This window comes from Telopea speciosissima, chromosome 4 (genome assembly GCF_018873765.1).
Source record: "Telopea speciosissima isolate NSW1024214 ecotype Mountain lineage chromosome 4, Tspe_v1, whole genome shotgun sequence".
NCBI classification, from domain to species: domain Eukaryota; kingdom Viridiplantae; phylum Streptophyta; class Magnoliopsida; order Proteales; family Proteaceae; genus Telopea; species Telopea speciosissima.
In genome coordinates, this window is record NC_057919.1 from 47,988,528 (window position 1) to 48,008,994 (window position 20,467).

The 20,467-nt window shown below is 42.5% G+C and overlaps 1 protein-coding gene across 3 annotated transcripts in view; it reads right to left on the minus strand.

Moving 5' to 3' along the window:
• LOC122660100 (transcription termination factor MTERF6, chloroplastic/mitochondrial) overlaps positions 1 to 11,356 on the minus strand; it is a 95,452-nt gene extending 84,096 nt beyond the window's left edge. For 2 of the 3 annotated variants that reach the window (XM_043855279.1, XM_043855278.1), the window contains exons 1-3: positions 10,742 to 11,356; positions 3,338 to 3,475; positions 2,802 to 3,047 (exon numbers count right to left, since the gene is read on the minus strand). In XM_043855279.1, coding sequence (XP_043711214.1) covers positions 2,802 to 3,047; positions 3,338 to 3,475; positions 10,742 to 11,305 — 948 coding nt within the window. In that variant the 5' untranslated portion in view covers positions 11,306 to 11,356. The remainder of the gene's footprint in view (positions 1 to 2,801; positions 3,048 to 3,337; positions 3,476 to 10,741) is intronic. The other variant, XM_043855280.1, reaches the window with a different exon arrangement.
• Positions 11,357 to 20,467: the final 9,111 nt, after the last annotated feature.

Genomic DNA, 20,467 nt, shown 5'->3' on the forward strand with positions numbered 1-20,467 from the left:
CTGGCTGTCTCTGCTGGGGCAAATAGACATTCATGACCATATGCAGTGGGCCCCTTCACTTCTTCCACAGGCTTCCCAACAATGTCCAGCATATTCTGATAGTAGGGTCCCTCAGTGGCATGTGCTAGAAAATTGTGGTAAAAGAACCATTTCGAAACGGCGTCGCCCACTTTACCCTTCCAATTAGACCACATGTGATTTATATAGCTTTCTCTGTCTAGAGCTCTAAGTCTTGAAAACTGCAGAATCCTTATGTCAATGACATCCTCATCTACTAGGGTTGGGGCTTCCTCATACTCTGTGATCTTCAATAGGGCAACTGTGTCTGCTTTTGTTTCTTCCTCTCCCATCTCTACCCTGTGCAAAAAAAACCACTACCACTAGCCTCTGGTGCAGCTACTCTAAAGGAACTAGCTCCTCTCCTTTTCTCTCTTACCTACCCTGCTCCTGCATGTGTAGCTGCCTTATCAGGCCATATCTATCTCCCCTCTGCTTTTGTCTCCACATCAATAGGCATATGTAGTATCAAAATCATCCTCTATTGATGGTTGTCTTTCCAGCACTGCCTCATCAAACTCTTCCTTTCCTTCTGCTTATCCAACCACCTCTTTATTCCTCCCTTCATACGGGCAAAATTTTCGTGCTTTTTCAAACTAAAACAAAATATTTCACCTATTTTATCTTATCTAAATTTTTTCTTCTCAAAATAAAAAAAAAATTTGTGGTAGAAAATTAAATTGACATAGTGAAGTAGTAAATCGGCCAACAGTGGATAACATATATAAAGTTGAGCCCCAACCAATGTATAATAACCCTGTTTTTTTAAAAAAAAAATTTGTTCAAAGAAAATCATTTTTAACCAGAAAAATTTTAAATAATTTAAAAACAGAAAATTAAATCCAACTCTGTGAAATCATAAATTGGCCTACGGTAAAAAATTAATTTTGTGGTATACCTCCAACTTGGAATCTTATACATCAAATCAGGCAAATCGTCATTGTAGATGCATTGAAGTAGTCCTCAATACCTTGTTCCACCAAGAAATAGAGGAGATTTGACCAAAATTTTGGAATTCTAGGGTTTTCTGGGATTTTTCCTCTCTAAGTCGAAACTTACAAAACCAAGAAAATGGGTTGTAATTTTGACTCATTTTGCTCAAAATTATGTATTTAAACAGCTTGTTGGTATCATTTCAGCCATAACTTCGAAGGTCGAATACTTACATTCCTACAGAGTCGCACCCAGTTTCCTTTTGACCTTCGTCAACCAAAACATTTTGCGAAATCTCAGTTGTTTTGACCAAGATTTCGAACTACTGAGTATACACAATCAATTAAAATATAAACCTTGACTAAGGGTGCCTCGATCACATTAAGATCTATTGGCATATGCCAAATCTATGCTTCACTGTTCTTTTACCCACTTAAAAAAGTAAATGTCCCACAATTTACATTGAAACAATTCAAAACTACATAAAAGATAGTGACACGAAATAAGAACGGGGCAAAACATAAGAAAACCTACTGGATATCAATTTGAAATATTTCTCAGGACATATAACCATAGTTGTCAAGGCGTCGACTAGTCGTCGCCTAGGCGTCCAGGCGCCTTGGTTGCCTAGGCGGGCGCCTTGGACGCCTTGACCACCTGCTTGGTGTCACCTTTGTTTTTTACCCTCTCCAACGCCTTAGGTCACCTAGATGCCGTGACACCTATGCATATAACTTGGTGTCACTGTTAAATTTTTTTTTTTATTATTTCTAGGTAAAATTAAAATTTAGGATTCCGAACTTGGGTTACAACATATGGTAATGAGAGTTTCTCTTTTTTTCTTTTTTTGGGTAGAGACTAATCATTGATCTTATTGTAAATATAGTAAATGGTATTTGCACATAAAGGTATTTTCTTCCTTAACTATTATAAATTTCCATCTACTAAGATCGTTGTATATGATTATTATGTATGATCTCTTGTAACGATTATAAAGAGATTTCTTACTTCAGTGATGATTCCTAGTAGAGTAGGCTGGTGCTTATTCTATCACTTTTCAAGTTTCATTCACAATTTTGAATTTTTCATTGCACTAATACTTCTAGTATTAGAATCAAGTTCTAAAAATTAATTACACTTCCATGGCACACTTTAGACAGATGCCAAAGTTTTTGAAACCATGTAATAAGTACCCAGCATTGAGACATGTCGTTGTAGGTGAGCTAGAAAAGCCTAAAGCATAGACATATCTGTATGGCTTAATGCCTACAGTGCAAGATGTGTTACTGAAATAATTCAGTTAATGAAACAGTGAAAGATAAATGAGTGTACCTAGGAAAAGAGTACTCATATGTATAAATGGTATCTCAGTAAATCTCAAAATTCAAGATTTCGGTTTCGACTGAGATTTTGACCCTACTCAAGACTGAAATGGCCAAAATGGTAACAAAATATGGTCCACTTCGGTGGAAAAACAAAAACATTGAAGACTCCTCAATTCGCATTTCCACATGTCGAAACTCAACATTTCGGTCAAAATTTCGAACTATGGTAATACTTAAATGAGATGTGTGTGACTAATAAATTAATGAAAGGGAATACTGCATTTAGAGTAGATGATGGGATGTAGGAAAAAGAAATGTTAAATTTCTGGACATGGGATTACACTTCCTTATCTGCAAATCTGCATTAAGAACCTCAAAATTGACTCATGAAAATATAATATGTAATCAAGGGATTACACTTCCCTCTATGCAAATCTGCATTAACAAACTCAAAATTGACTGATGCAAATATGTTATGTAACTTACCTTTTCCAGAGACTGTACTCTCAAAGTAATGTCCCTCTCGATGTCATAGAAAATAATAGGAGGAAATAACAGAAGTACCATTCTAATGCGTTTTTTGGGAACTCCAACATTTTGAAGAAATTCAACCAAGGGTTTCAGATGGGATTCTACTGATAGCAAAAGAAGACGCGGAAACGATTCAATGAGGTATCTGAAAGAGGCATCTTTGGAACCCAACAACTTTAGACCTCCACGCCTAGCTTCCATCTATATCAATTCATAAAATATCATAATGTTACAACGGTATGACATAGTAAGTTAAGTAAATATAAAAACTGAACTATGTAAAGAAACAGTCAGCCGAATGAAATGATCCAAAGAGAAAAGAGGGGAAGAGAAGAAGAAACATTTACAACTATCATAAAAGCAAGACATTTCTACAACATAGACAACTTTTGAAAGTAAGATGAGTGGGGTTGGCGGTATGTTATGCTTGGCATCCTAGTGAATAGGGTCAACCAAGCACCCTAACAGCTACAAGAAGCGGCAAATTATACCTTTTCGAAAAATGATAAGGTTTGCTGGATATCCTCATCAGTAGTAATTGATAGGTGCATCATCATACGGCGTGCATTCTTCCCAATGAAATCTTCATCATCACTGCCAAAGAAGAACATTTCCTTCACATATTTAACCTATACGCCGATACAAAATAAGAAAGAACTCTTAGCCAAACTGAGAATAACAAATATAATAAGAACTAATCTAAAAATACCAAAAATTAATTTAAACTTGTTTACTATCCAGCATCCTGACTAAGTGACAAGTTCCTATGAACATAGTTCTTAAGGCATTGCCTAAGTGAAAAAGGTGTGCCTTGATGTTTAAGGTGTCTAGTCTCCTTGAGTATCAAGGTATCTGGACCCAAGGTTTCAAGAAACTATGAAATATGGTCTAGAAGAATAAGAACAACAATAAAGTATGGTCTGGTAATATATGGCACCTGGCCTAGTTACCATGGTGGTTGGGCATTGACTTGGCATGCCTTGGTGCCATGACAACCATGCCTAAAAGACAATAAGGTTATTATTAATTATGATAACTTATTAAAGAAATGATAAAAGTTACGATCTGGGATCCCAACACAATGCTTAAGATGAAAAGATGAACGTGCCCCTGTCCTGACCACACAGTCATTACTAGTCTTTGCACTAAAGGCACCCCATTAGGTGCCAGCATCACTAACCATTCATAAATACTAGAATACTAGAATACTAGAATACTAAAAAAGAAGAAAATTTTTCCTTATAGTGGTCAAAAACCTTTTAATTAATATCTATGTGGCCAGGGGAAATGATACAGCTAATGTATCAAGGAAAATTCCGCAATATAAATGTCATTTCAGGCCTTCATTGATCTTCGTCTAGTAAAGAGTAGTTCTCTTCATAGATCAAGATCTCGGTCGAGATCTCGGTTTTCTAGGAGGTCGAGACGAGAGTTCATACGAGTTTTAAAAATGCAAAATCTCGGTCGAGATCTCAGGTAACTCGAGGTCAACCCAAATCTCGACCCATCTTATCCTTTAAAAGTTTCGTAACTCGATAGAATCAAGATATCTCGATCGAGTTCTGTCCAGAACCTCCTTTCTTCTCCTGGGAAGGCTGTGAGCTCATTTACCTCTAGATATCAACGTACAACCTGCCGGACAGTTGATTCAGCTACATAATTGAAGGATTCAGCTACAAAATTGAAGGATTCATCTCAAATTTGAAGCATTTTTCAAAGGTGAACAATTTTTCCCCAAATCTATTTTTTTCAAAAAAAATTGTTCAAACCTTGGTAGATTCATGTCAATTTAAGATATGTTACATAACTTTGGTCGATCTATCACTTGATGGAGTACGAATTTTTTTTCAGTTATTATTTTTTTTATTATATTTTCTGCAAAAAAAATGATTATTTTGAAAAAAGAAATTGAAAAAAATAGGATGAATAGTGATTGTTTGGAAGTATTTTCATGCATGTTGGACAACTTTGGATGCTCTACAACCTCATGGAGTTATTCTGTTTTTTCACCCATTAAAAAATTTATTTTATTTTTCAGAATTAATAAAAATATTATTAAGATTTAAAAATATATATATATAATATTAAGGAAAAATACCTGTTTTTTGTTGAAAATTTATGTACGTAATGTCCAAATTTAAATGGTGTCAAATACATCATTACATTATAATGTTTTATACTTTAAGATATAAATATTTTTAATAAAAATTCCAAATTTTATTTTTAATTAAGAAATATATATTAGGGTTAGGGGATAAATATGAGATAGCTATTTGATTGTTCTAGTAGCTTGACTTTATGTTTAATAGTTACGAATACAATACTTTAAGTCTTTAATACATTACTTTAAGTCTTAATAGTTACTAATATATGTTTTTTTATGTAACAGTGTAAAAAGTAAGACATTTGGTACACAATGAGGGATATAGCATGGCAACATGGAGTCCCGATGTCAGAGGATAAAAAGAAGTCCAAGTGTAACTATTGTGGAAAGTTGCTATCTGGAGGAGCCACTAGATTAATACAACATTTGTCTCGTGGATATACAGATGTTATCAAATGCGCAAATGTTCTTTACCGAATGCAACAGGCCATAGCAAAGCAAATGAGAGGAGGACGAGAAAAAAAAGCTGAGAGGGAAAGGCAACAAAAAGAGTTTGATGAGGCACTGCTAGAGAGGTCTGGTGTAGAGATCATTGGAGATGATACTGAATATAGGCCTTCTCCTGGTGAGTTCGAATCAGAGGCTGAGTGGAGAATTTACCAGCAGACTTTGGCAGATAGTAGACAAAGTTTGCATTTTGAGAATATGAGAAGATATGAGCAGACAAGAGGAGCTGGTGGATCTGGCTCAGATGCACCAGTGCAACAAGATGAGATGAGGAGAAGGACTAGCACAAGACAGAATCCCTCTATTCCAGGGCCCCCAACCCGACCACGAGTACATTCCCCAGATCCCATTATTGAGCAGGATCCATCTATTTTTAGGCAACAAGATGCCTACCAGTCAACCATTCCGCAAGTGTTTGGTAGTAAACAAGAGTAAGCACGGGATGCCTTGAGCAAGTTCATGTTCTATAATAGCATTCCACCTAATGTAGCACAGGGAACATACTATCATGCATTCTTTGACACTGTAGGAAGGGCAGGCCCAGGATGGAAGGGGCCCACACCACATGAGTTAATGAATGTATATTTGCCTAAGGAGGTAAATGAGCAAAAATAGTACATTGAGGATTTGAAACAGTGGGAGATGTACGGGGTTACTCTTATGGCTGATAGTTAGACTGGACCTACTAGACAGTCCATTATCAATTTCATGGTGAGTTGTAAAGGAAAGATAGTATTCTTGAAGTCTGTGGATGCATCGAAGCATATAAAGGATGCATCATATTTGTATAAGGAACTGAAGCTAGTGATGGATGATATAGGACCAAAGAACGTTATCCAAATTGTGACGGATAACGGTTCTAACTTTAAAAAAGTTGGACAGAAGTTAATGAACAAGAAGAGTAAGAGGATCCGCCTCTTTTGGACTCCATGTGCAGCACATTCCATTGATTTAATGTTGAAGGACATGGGGAAGAAAACTTTGGTGACTTTGGTGGCAAGTATGGTCAAGAGGGCAAGACAAGTGACCACATTTGTATATAACCATGGTTATGCTTTAGCCAAGTTGAGGGAAAAATGCAATGGCGATTTAGTGAGGCCTGATGTCACTCGATTTACCACCAATTACATTGCATTGAAGAGCTTTCAGATGAAGGTGGTAGGTCTGAGGTCTATGTTTGCAAGTGAACAGTGGTTTGGTTGGTAGGGGTCTAATACAGAAGAAGGGAGGGCAGCATAAGAGACCATTGCAAGTGACCGATTCTGAAAGAACTTGCATAAAGTTGTTGGTATATTAAAACCAGTGCTGGCAGTACTAAGGATGGTTGATACAGAGAAGAAGCCTACCTTGCCCCATATTTATGCTGCCTTTCAGAAGATGAAGGAAATGGTCAGAGCTGCGATACCCCGAAGTGCAAGGTCATATACTAACATCGTTGATAAGCGATAGGAGAAGCACTTAAGTCATCCATTGCATAAAGCTGGTGAGTTCAACACTTCAACTTACTTTACACTTTACATGAGTTTTTAAATTTACATATTCAAAACTCAAAAGCATTAAGTCATTAACAAGTTATATTTGTTGTTTCCACTTTACCAGCATACTATCTGAATCCAAAAGTATCAGTACTCACATGACCTTGGGCTAAACACAGATATGCTAGAGGCAGACCAAATTGTTATTGAAAAGTTGGAACCCAATGCATTAACACAAGCTGAGTGCAATGATAAGGTGAGAGTATAGTATTTGGTACTTTGGTAGTAAGTAAAGGAATGTAATTACTAAATAGTAAACATTAATGCTTCTAACAATGTTTGAAATTTGAAATGAAAACAGATCCAATACTTCAGAGAGGCCATAGCAAGTTTCGGTTGAAAATCTGCAGTGGAGGGTAGACAAAAGTCAGACCTTGGTAGGTGGTATGGCATTACATTTATGAATTATAATTTTATCCCTTTAGAATGTACATATTCCTAATATTCTATATTTGTAATGCAGCTGACTGGTGGGTGTTTTATGGTACAAGTTCACCCAACCTGAGAAAGATAGCAGTGAAAGTGCTCTCACATACTTGTTCATCCTCCGGATGCAAGCACAACTGGAGTACATTCTCATTGATCCACTCGAAGAGGCGGAACAAATTGGGTCACAAACGACTAGAGTAGCTGGTATATGTGCATTACAATATGAGAGTAAGGATGAGGCATATACGTAAAGGAATGGACACCAATGATAAAGAACCCATCGAGCTAGCAAACATTTTCCAAGAGGACTCTGATGATGATGAAGATCTCCTATTCCAGTGGGTGGGGGATCATGGTGCACCAGATATGGATTAGCCTGGGGGTAGGCCCGACCCCACCATTGCGTCCTCAACCGGTACAGATGTTAATGAATATATGTCGCAAGAGGGGTGTATGCATTCAGAGTCACAGAGACCTTTTGAGGCTACAACAGGAAGTGCCGATGATGATGATGATGGTGGTGATGGTAATGGCAGTGATAGTGATGACCCTGCTGGTGGTGGTGGTGGCATGCAGAGTGGTGGTTATTTTGATGATCATCATGAGGGGATGCACGAGCAGTACCAGTATGAGGTGGGGACGCAAGCGGGGCCTATGCGTTACACAAGTGAGTCTCAGTTTACGTATGCCACACAGGATCAAGACCATATTGCCCCCACTACATACAAGAGAAAGAAGGGTCGCAAACAATCACAGGCTCATGATGATGACATAAGTATGAACACCATGCTTGCAAATTTCGGAAGCATGAGTTTAGATATTACTAGTGAGCGTCAATCGTGGCATTCATCTCAGCCTCATCATGGCTATGATTATGGCCAGGAGAGCACCGGTTCCGAATATAATGGCTATAGTCAATTTGGGCAGTCAGCACTTGAGTTCGACAATCAAAGCACTGGGTCAGGTTTTGGGCCCATATTCCTAGTCCTAAACCAGCCACACCCATACATGCCTCAATATGACAGTAGCAGTGGATCTCACGCCTCATGGCATCCGCTATATCCTAGGATAGGGGACTTGGCATATGCTAATGACAAATCTTATATGATTGTTGTGGAAAACTATGTGCAACAGTACAGCAACACTATAACATGGGAAGACTATGTGGCACTAATGGGGACTAAATGCATAATTCAAGCAAATTTTATGTGATGATAGTTGTAACATTGTTAAACAGTTTGATGCATCACTTTAACATTTCTAATGCTTATTTAAGGTGTTTTACATTAATTGAATGTTTTGATTGCTTTCTATTACTAAATTATGTGTAGAGTAGGGTATTTTAGTACATCGTCGCCTACCAACCTAGGGTCCAAAGTGAAACTCCTATTTGGACTTTGTTTTTGCAAAATCTAATAGTGGCATTGTGTTTAAATGGCCTAAAATAGGTTGAGTACCAAGTTTCAGACCCAAACTAGGTCTAAAACCCATCGAAACCAGCATTCGAGTTGAAAAAAAAAACACCATCACTTCAAGAATTATTTAAGTTTATGAAATAGAACTAAAGATATAGAGTGTTGCGATGGGTCGCATAAAAAACCAGATTAGAAGTTAGTTAAACTCAGATTGCCAGTTACAAATCAAACCATCACTTCAAGAATTATTTAGGTTTATGAAATAGAACTAAAGATATAGAGTGTTGCGATGGGTCGCATAAAAAACCAGTCATTCATCTCGCTTGGGTTGGTGGTCTGTCTATGATGTTGAGTCTAGGTGGTGTTGAAGCTGGCTCATTCATGCTAGTCATTTAGAGTTCGTTAGTTGTTGCTTGGTTCTGGCGCGCTAGTACTCAAGACTTTCTTCTTTGCTATGGGGTGGATTCTTTGCTAAGGGGTGGATGCATTGTTGATAAATAATATCAATTGCAGTATTTAATAGCTCGAAGTTAGTTAAACTCAGATTGCCAGTTACAAATCAAACCATCACTTCAAGAATTATTTAGGTTTATGAAATAGAACTAAAGATATAGAGTGTTGCGATGGGTCGCATAAAAAACCAGTCATTCATCTCGCTTGGGTTGGTGGTCTGTCTATGATGTTGAGTCTAGGTGGTGTTGAAGCTGGCTCATTCATGCTAGTCATTTAGAGTTCGCTAGTTGTTGCTTGGTTCTGGCGCGCTAGCACTCAGGACTTTCTTCTTTGCTAAGGGGTGGATTGTTTGCTCCCTTGATGAATGCATTGTTGATAAAGAGCATAGAGGCCGGGTAACAAACTCTCTTTTCTTTTCTTTTCTTTTTTTTTTTTGGGGGGGGGATGAGGGTGTGTGGGAGGTGGCGTGGAAGGGGAACTACTATGGGAGAGTCAAACTCAGACAAGCCATGGGACACTGCAGCCTCCCCAAAAGCATCAAGAATGTCTACTCATGAAGCAACTTGATCTTAAGATGATGAGGTTCTTACTCAATCTTACCAGTTCAATGCCTAGTTGGCCACTTTCAACAGTATTGGGGCCTCTAGTTTATGGGTTTGATAAGTACTAATGGGTTCAAAGCCTAATCCATATCTCAGGTTTAAGTCACAGAAAGGGCTAAATGGGAATTGGCTACTTAGCGCAGAATGAGTGCTGCTTGGAAAAGGCTATTGCCATCAGAATGAGATCCGCCAAGATATCCTGTGGTAGCACAGTGGTATGTCACAATCCCAATATGTTAAAAGGCCTAGTTTGGAGTGGTTCAACAGTTCTGGGCATTCAGTATACCGGTTGAACTGAACTAATCAACAATGATAGCTTAAGATCACCCGCCCAATAAATAGAATTAAAAACTATAACTTTTGAATAAAACAAAGGAAAGAACAATTCTTCCCAATAGCACAAACTCAACATGCCAAGACTATAAATAAACCTATACTAAAATAAAACTTTTTGAAATCTCCCAAAGTTTGAAATTAAGTCTTAATTGATAGAAACAATGAAACATACAATGCAGGATAAAATAGCCTCCCATTGCAATGTTCACGAACTTCATGTCTAATTGCTTTGTAGTTCATGCTCCTATCTAATTCTGGAAAAGAAAAGTGGCAAAATTATTGTTCAAGAAGTTCTCACAAAGTTGTCAATTGATCAACAGACCAAAAAACTCCTGGAAATTATATTACATAAACTATGACTCATGATCATAAACATAAAGTAAATACTACACAAGTTTCCAAAGCCCATTCCTTTATCTTCTTCCCAAATGGCATATTTCATAAACCAAAGCTCCCAATTGCAAAAATTAAAAAATAAATAAATAATCAATAAAAAAAAAAAAAAATTCAGTACCTTAGAAATGAGATCCGGGAGCGTCTCCCTTGATAGATAACGAGCGACATACGTCGAAGATGAAGGGTTCAGACCAATGCTCTCCAAGTAGGGAAGTAACCCGTTATCACCTTTCTTCTTGGCCATGTAAAATACCTTCCTCTTATAAGGAAGGCTACCCACGTCTTCATTCTCAATCTCCCATGACTTCCAAAGTGAATGCTCATCCAAATCACGCACACTATCCATCAACATTTTAACATACTTCGGCGAATTCAAAGCAATCTCAACCGACTCTTCTTTCGATAAGCCAGATTCTTGAATAATCTCCGAAACAGCGTCTTGTGCGTCGACGAACCATTCATCATTGGAGTTTCCGCAATGTTCAGTTGTGGAAGCTCGTCGAAGAGTATCAGAAAATTGGAGACGGCGAAGAGGACTAAATTCAGAATAAGATTTTGCGGCATTAGAGATCTTTACATGAAATCTATGATTACATGAGAGATTCGCAATGTAAATTCCATCATTGGAGACTGTTGTTTTCACAGTTTTGGGGATTGGAAAGAGAATGTTACGCGCGTACATATCTACGGTTCATAACCCGACGAACCCTGGAAGAGCCAAAGCAGCTAAGCCTCTCTAGAGTCCTAGAAATTAATACCCTTTTAAATAAGGAGAAAGAAAGCTCTTTGGTTGCGTGGGTAGTGCATATTTCACGCAGCCACTTTTAAAATCGTTGGATTGCGATATAGTGATATCTGGCATTAGATATATGTAGATATTAATTTAATAATTTAAGAATGTAACTGGTGTACATTACTTCTTCTTATCAACACAACCCACCGCCCTCCACTCGGATACGGATCCTCTATTCTTGAGCTGCCGGTAGGACCGTGCTGCCCAGGACACGTGCTACGTGCAATTACCGCCTTACCCCACTCGGGTAAGAGCGAACATTTACACGGTCCGTGTCGGTATAGGAGCGCACGGTCCCTACCTTAGTAAATATGTGTATAATATCGTATTATCGTGTACCGCAATTTTAAACGTATAATACTTTTGTCCCCATATTTTCTCATATTTTTATAAAAAATGCATTTTTTTAATCGATCAAATATTATACTGCGACCAAATTTAAACGTATAATACTTCCATCCTCATATTTTTCGTATTTTTATAAAAATGCATTTTTAATTATTATAGTATATACACGTGTTATACATTTTTTTTTAAATACCCAAAAGATTAGAATTTAGGGAAACAATTTCACTTTCCCTTTCGTCCCTTTCGATTTGCATTGAACATCCAACGTAGCGAGGCAACATCGTTGTCGCAACAAGAGCCGCCCTCCATCTCCAATCATCCTCCCATCTCCGTTCAACAAAGCGGCACTTAAGTCTTGTACTCTCCTCTTGTTTCTCTGATCTTTGAACTTTGATGGTGGTAGTGAAGCAAATGAATCTGGTGTGATATTGGCGAGAACGGCTCAATCTCTATTCTATTTTATTCTTGTTTTTCTGTCTCTTGTAGCTAATGTGTACAGTGGAGATCCATATCTGGAACTCTCCCTCTTGTCTTGTGTTGGTTAATTAGTGGGAGCTCATCCCCCTTGACAAAAACACATCTAATTAAAAATATATGGTTATCTCATTGTAGATAGAAAGAAATGTAATGTTGGAAGAATAATTTAATGATAAGGTAATCAACTTGCTCATCTCATTTTTAGACAATCTACATTCATTTCTTGTAGATTATTGATATTTTGGTATGTTAAATGATAATCTTAGAGATGTTATATAGCATATTATATTATTGTGTTTATTTTAGTTCATAAAATCATGATATTATTTTGTTTATTAGGTGATGAATGCATGTTATATAATGAATATATGTCCGTTTTTTTAAAAGTATTATTGCCGTCTATGCTGTATTATACCCGTATTAAACGCGTACCGTATTATTACCGTATACATTTTATGAAGCCGGATTTTTTAAAAGTATTATTACCGTCTAGTCCGTTTAATTGCCGTACGTATCCGTTCCCGTTCAATTGTCGTTCCCGAACTTACTAACTAAGGTCCTGCCGGGCAGCTCGGCAGTAGAGGATCCAAATTCCCTCCACCCCATGTTCTTCCTCCCAAAACACCCTTTCCACCCTTGTCATGTCCGACGAAGCTAGCCCGCCGGTTGGTATTGATAAACCCAAAATCACACCGCCCAATCGTGAGCCGCCACGTGTCCCGACCCAAATAGGAAGACTATCCCTAGGCCGGCCACCTTATACCTCACCTGATTAACCCAAATGGGAAAGGATCAACAAGGAAGTCCAGATACCACACGCTACTACCATCAACAAGGAAATCCAGGTACTACAAGCTACTACCATCAACAAGGAAGTCCAGGTACTACACGCAGGCAACCACCGCCAACAACAAGATATGCATCATCTCATGGATACAGGGTACCGCCAACCAACAACATGAGTCCCAGATGGGCTCATGCATCAAGGATCTTATCCAACACACTAAGACATTTAAAATGTCTATCTACCATGAACATCTACCCTACCGGGACTCTATCTCTCGTAGGGAAACAACCAACCAGGAGAAGAATCCTACCACCTAGGAACGTCTATCTACTACGAGGGTTACTCGTCATCAACTAGGACTCTCCACACCGCCACACTCCACTATAAATGCGAACGTACTCTACCCCATCAACCCATCTTGAATTCTAACTATTCATCTATTTGCTCAGAGAGATCTAACTTAGGCATCGGAGAGTCCTAGGCCGGAACCACATCGGTTCTCCCTTGTCACCCAGGTCCTTTTGTAGGTTACGGCACTTGAAGGGACCACCAGGTGATTTCTTGACGCAACAGATTGGCGCCGTCTGTGGGAACGAAGCTAGCCAACCGTATCTACTAGCTGAATCCCTTAACTACTCAATGGCACCACGGTGTAAGAAGACCGCTCCCTCCACCAACAATGCTGCGAGGGAGAGGAATGGGTCACCTCCTCCAGAGAGCTCTCGCCACAAAGCTAACAACTAAGTCTCTTAGGAGAGGGAGATCCCAGAGAACGACCAGGTTGAGGTAGTCGACCTCAACCCCGAAGTAGTCGTGGAGCCCATACCTGACCCTAACGCACCAACAACTGTGGGTCAGGTCAATGACTTGCAACGGCAGATCCTTGATGACCAACGACTCTTTTGAGACTACCTAAGGCAGCGAGCAACGTCCCACCGCCGCAGGGCATTGCTACCACCAAGGACGGAACATATCCCTTGACAAGAGCCAAACCCTAGGAGGTTACCTCCTAGGGGTGAGAGGTCAGAGAGACTCGCAAGACGTGCAAGTCCCACTCACCAGCAAGGAGATCCTTCACAGCATCCCAGGAGGACGGCAGACCTCCCAGTACGTTCAAGACGTGGGGTGACACCAGTCACACAGGTTCGTGGTACCTAGTCCGAAAGGTTCGATCAGGAGGTCGGTGTTCCAAGGTCGACTAGGAGGAAGTCACACACCAAGGCGGAGCCGAACCTATCGAGAAGAAAGTCCCTCACGTTCACATCAAGGTTCATCACGTTGTGACCACTCACCATCCCGTCAAAACTCACGGTGGGAGGGAACTTCAAGGAGAGATCGAGAGCAAGGTCGCAGTGAACGTCCTCCCAGGAGTGACGGACAGTCACGTGAAGAGGAGTTAGACAAAAGACTCCAAGATTTGGATGAGAGGCTGAAAGGGCTAAAGAAGCAGACCAAGGGCAAGACGCACTCGGTACCCAGACAACATCCATTCTCGGCAGAGATCATGGCAACCACACTCCCCTCCCGATTTAGGCTACCCACCTTTGAACTCTACAGCAGGACCACGGACCCTAATGACCATATCAACTACTTCAATGGGATGATGACCCTTTATGGGGGTTCTCACATAGTCTCCTGCTGAGCATTCCCTGCATCCCTCAAGGGTGCAGTCACTTCATGGTTCTCTAGGCTACGTCCTACATCGATAAGTTCGTTCGCAGAACTCTGCAAGCAATTTGTCACCTGCTTCCAGAGCAGCGTCAAACAGAAGAAGACCACAGTCAATCTACTGAATGTGGCATAGAACCCTGGGGGAGTCCCTCAGGGAGTACATCACCAGGTTCACCAAGGAGTCCTTGGAGGTTCGAGATTTAGACGACCAGACCCAGCATGCAGCCTTGGCTGGGGGCATCAGAGACCTGAACTTAATCAAGGACCTGGCATGACATGTGACCAAGACCATAAAGGACCTTCTGGAGCGATGCAATGAGTTTGCCAATATGGCCGAGGTACTGCAGGCTAGGAAGAAAGCGATCGAGGCCAAGCCGTAGGATAATAAGAGGTCAGCGTCGGATAACCGTAAAGAGAGCAAGAGGTCAAGGACAGAGCATCTACAGGAAAAGGGCGACCACTAGTCAAGAAGAACTAACCATCGCCCAGAGAGGAGTGACTGAGCAAGCAGCCCTAAGTTTACACCCCTGAATACCACCAGGTCTCAGATCCTCATGCAGAACCAGGACCATGACCTACTACATTGGCCACGACCAATGCTAGCAGGACCTGAGAAGCGCAACCCCAATAAGTACTGTCTCTTCCAAAAATACATTGGGTATGACACAGAGGATTGCATGCAACTAAAAAGGGAGATAGAACAACTTGTAAGGGCAGGGAGCTTGAACAAGTATGTGAAAGGAGGATGTGACGGTCGTTTGGGCCAAGGAGGGAAGAAAGAAGGATAGACCGAGACTAGGAGAGAGACTGGCCAGAAGGGAGGAGAGAGGTAGCAAAGCCGAGCAGCACCAAGGGAGCCCCCATCCTCACCATACTAGGAGTCTAGGAGGACTAGGGCTGGAGTCTACCCGAAAGGCCAAAGCCCATGCCAGGTTCATGGAAGTAGCAGAGAAGCCAAGCAAGATAGCCAAGACCGAGACAATAATCTCCTTCTTGGATGCAGACCTAGAAGGACTGAGCTTTCCATATGAGGATGCCCTGGTAGTACAGATGGAGGTAGCCAACCGACCAGTACACAGGATGTTGATAGACACTGAGGCGTCCGTGGATGTGCTCTCACTAGAAGCCTACAAACAGTTCGAGTTCGGCGACGACCAACTCAGGCCAGAGCTCACCTACTTCCATGGGTTCTCGGGCGCTACCACCTCAATCAGAGGAATAATAGAGTTGCCCGTCACCTTTGGAGAACATCCTCGAAAGATGATAATCATGGTGAACTTCATGGTCGTTAAGTCCGTGGTATCCTTCAACGGCCTCTTAGGGCGACCATCTCTAATAGCCCTTAGAGGAGTTGTATCACCCATCCATCTGAAGATGAAGTTCCCCACAGAGAATGGGGTGGGCGAGGTCTGAGGAGACCAGAAGAAAGCTAGGGAATGTTATGCCACCTTCGTAAAAAAGAACAATGGCAACACCCGCAGAATGAAGTTGTGCATGGAGAACCTTGTCAACGACTAGAGAGATGAACTGACAGAGAGAAGAGGAAGGCCAGTGGAGGACCTTGTCCCATGTCCTCTTAGCAAGGACGATCCCTCCAAGGTAGTACAGGTTGGCTCGCTATTGAGCGAGGAACAGAAGGACGAGCTTGGGCGTCTCCTTCAATAAAACATGGATGTCTTTGTATGGTCGACCTCTGACATGCCAGGCATACCCTGGTCCATAGCCTAACATAGGCTACATATAGACCCAGCCAGGAAGCCCGTCCAACAGAAGAGATAAAATTTTACCCTTGATCGGTAGGCAACCATCAAGGAAGAGGTCGAGAAGTTGAGCCAGTCGAGGTTCATCAGAGAAGAGAAGTTCCCAACCTGGCTCGCGAACGTGGTCATAGTACCAAAGCCCAACAAGAAGTGGAGGATGTGCGTCGAGTACACAGATCTGAACAAAGCATGTCCGAAGGATGAGTACCCGCTACCCAGGATCGACCTGTTGATCCACGCTACCGTCGGCCATGAGATGTTGAGCTTTATGGATGCCTACTCTAGGTATAACCAGATCCTCATGAATGAGGATGATGAGTCCTACACCACATTCTAGACGGACAAGGAGAACTACTGCTACCACGTCATGCCGTTCAGGCTAAAGAACGTAAGAGCCACCTACCAGAGGATGGTCAACAAGATGTTCGAGGAACAGATCGGACACAACATGGAGGTGTACATGGACGACATGCTCATGAAAAGCATCCAAGCCCATCAACACTTGACCGACCTGGAGGAAGCATTCAGAGTACTAAGAAAGAACCAGATGAGGGTAAACCCCGTAAAATGCGCCTTCGGCGTAACATCAGGGAAGTTCTTGGGTTTCATGGTCTCCGTACGTGGAATAGAGGCCAACCCATCAAAGATCAAGGCCATTTAAGAGATGGCACCACCCCAGACGGTCAGGGAGGTATAGAGACTAAATGGAAGGGTCGCAGCCCTTTCAAGGTTCGTGTCATGGGCGAGAGACAAGTGTCTGCCATTCTTCAAGACATTGAAGAACCTCTGAAGCCCTAAAGACTTTACATGGATAGAGGAATGCCAAAGGGCGTTCGAGGAGCTGAAGGAGTACCTAGAGAGTCCACCACTACTTGGGCGATTGCAGCCCAATGAAGAGCTGCAACTCTACTTGGCCACCACCCCAGTCGCAGTAAGTGCAGTATTGCTGAAGGAGGAGGGTAAAGTACAGAGACCCATCTACTATGTTAGCCACGTCCTGATGTACGTAGAAACTAGGTACACAAGAATTGAGAAGGTAGCCTACGCACTGGTGATCGTGGCATTGAAGCTACGACCATACTTCCAAGCCCACACGGTCATGGTACTCACTAACCTACCATTGAAGAAGGTACTGCACAAACCAGACATCTCTGGATGATTGATCGCCTAGGAGGTAGAGTTGAGTGAGCATGACATCAGATTCCAACCTCGGACGGCCATAAAGGGTTAGGCCTTGGCGGACTTTGTCGCCGAATGCACCCTATCAGAGAACGAGCCAGGAGCAGAGGAACCAAAGGAGCGTGATCGTGGGTCGTGGGAGATGTTCGTGGATGGTTTGAGTAACCCAGCTGGAAGTAGGGATGGCTTCATACTCACCAGCCCCGAGGGTTTTCGAATCTAGTATGCTCTCTGATTCACCTTCCAAGCATCCAACAATAAAGCAGAGTACGAGGCACTACTAGCTGGACTTCGGGTGGCTAAGGCCATCCAAGTTACCCACCTAGCCATTCGGAGTGAGTCCTAGCTTGTAGTGAATCAGGTGAATGGGGAGGTCGAGGCAAAGGATGATCGAATGGTATCATACTTAGCACGTGCTCGAGAGATGATCGGGGAGTTCAAGAAGTTTGAGATGGTTCGAGTACCAAGGGTCGGGAACGCCGTAGCCGATGCCCTATCTAGACTAGCAAACGATGAGCTCTGGAACTTGGCCTGTGACGTGTACGTCGAAATACTGCATGAGCCAACGTACCAGGAGAAGCAAGTTAATGAAATTGAGGAAGGGCCAAGCTGGTTGGATCCCATACTCAACTACCAGGAGACAAGGTCGAGGCAAGGAAGATCAGGATGAGAGCTGCAAAGTACACTATCGTTGATGGGATACTATACAAGAGAGGGGTCATTGCACCACTGCTCAGGTGCCTAGGACCCAAGGGAGCCAAGTACCCCCTGGTAGAGGTCCACAAGGGGATATGCGGAAGCCACATGGGAGGGCGAGCACTAGTCTACAAAGTCCTCCGCCAGAGATTCTACTGGCCACGAATGCAAAAAGAAGCCATATAGTATGCCAAGACTTGCGAGCAATGTCAATTGTTCACCCTAGTACCCCATCTACCCGCCATCAAATTGACATCCATCCTCAGCCCCATACCATTTGCCATGTGGGGGATGGACATCCTGGGTGACTTCATGGCAGCGTCCGGGAATCGAAAGTACCTGGTAGTTGCCATCAACTACTTCACCAAATGGGTCGAGGCTAAGCCGCTAGCAAAGATAACTGAGAACGAAATGGAGAAGTTCGTCCACGACGATGTCATCTACAGGTTCGGGGTACCAAGGATCTTGGTCTCGGACAATGGGAAGCAGTTCAACAACCCAAAGTTCAAGGCTTTCTGTCAACTTTACAACATTGACTATCAGCCTATCTCAGTAGCCTACCCACAAGCCAATGGTCAGGTGGAGGTAACCAACAGAATACTGCTCGAGGGAGTCAAGAAAAGGCTAGAGGGAGCTAAAGGCAAATGGGTCGAAGAACTTGCAAGTGTCATGTGGGTATACCGAACCATAGTAAGGACGCCCACAGGAGATAGCCCATTTCGACTGGCTTATGGTTCAGAGGCCCTAACACCAGTAGAGGTCCTCGCAATGTCCCATAGAGTCCTGCACTTCAACGAACGTACCTATGATGATGGGCTCCGAGCAAATTTGGACTTCCTGGACGAGGTTCGAGAGAAGGCACTCCTAAGGAACATGGTATACCAGCAACGAATAGCCAAGTACTACAATGCCAGGGTCAGAGAAAGGCTCTTCCACCAGTGAGACCTAGTTCTAAGGAGGGCTCGAGCATCACAGCCAAGGAAGGAGGGAAAACTGTGGGCCAACTGGGAAGGACCCTACATAATTTCCAAGCAAATATGCTTAGGGACCTACCGCTTGAAAACTCCGGGGGGCAAGAAGGTAGACCATACCTACAACTCAGAGCACCTGAAGAAATACTACTAGTAGAGCAGTAGTAGTTGGCTTTCAGCCACAGTACATAGTAGTTCATAGTAGATTGCATTATAGTATTCTATTTCCATTTTTCAAGGATTTTGAAAATTTTCAAAGTTTGAAGTAAATATTTGGTTTTGGGCTACATCCGTCTACTTCTCGGCCGCCGATCGAACACTTTCAAGCATCGAGGTCAAAAGACCACCAAGGCGTAAGGCCACCAAGGTCCATGGACCACTGAGGCGTAAGGCCACCGAGGTCAAATGACCACCGAGGCGTAAGGCCACCGAGGTCCATGGACCACCAAGGCGTAAGGCCACCAAGGTCCACGGACCACCGAGATGTAAGGCCACCAAGGTCCACGGACCACTGAGGCGTAAGGCCACCGAGGTCAAATGACCACTAAGGCATAATGCCACAAAGGTCCACGGACCACCAAGGCGTAAGGCCACCAAGGTCCCCGGACCATCAAGGCGTGAAGCCACCAAGGTCCACGGACAACCAAGACGTAAGGCCACCGAGGTCTAAGGACCATCAAGGCTCAAGGCCCCCAAGGTTCGACGACTACCAAGGCCTATAGGCCATATACGAGTAACAAGCAACAACACACACAAGAGGCGAGAACTCAACCACAAATGTCAAAAGTAAGAAGCAATAATAATGACAAGCCAAGTTCAAACGATTCCAAGTTCAACATACACCAGAGAAAAAGAAAGTATGTCAGGGAGCATCCGCTGGGGGAGTCACTTCCTCCTCTGGAGGAGAAGACATATCAGCCTCTGGTGGGCGGGTCACACCCTCCTCGAGCAGAACAGCACCCTCCTCGGGCAGAGCAGCACCCCCTCGGGCAGAGCAGCGCCCTCCTCAGATTGAACAACACCCTTAGAAATGTCGGTTTCCCTCATAACTGAGGTCATCGACGGTATGTGGCCTGGAAACCGAGAGAAGTCATAGTCAGGAGTCTCCCCAAGGACGAAGGCCGCCATGTCATGGATCCCCGAGTCGTACACCTCCTGGTTG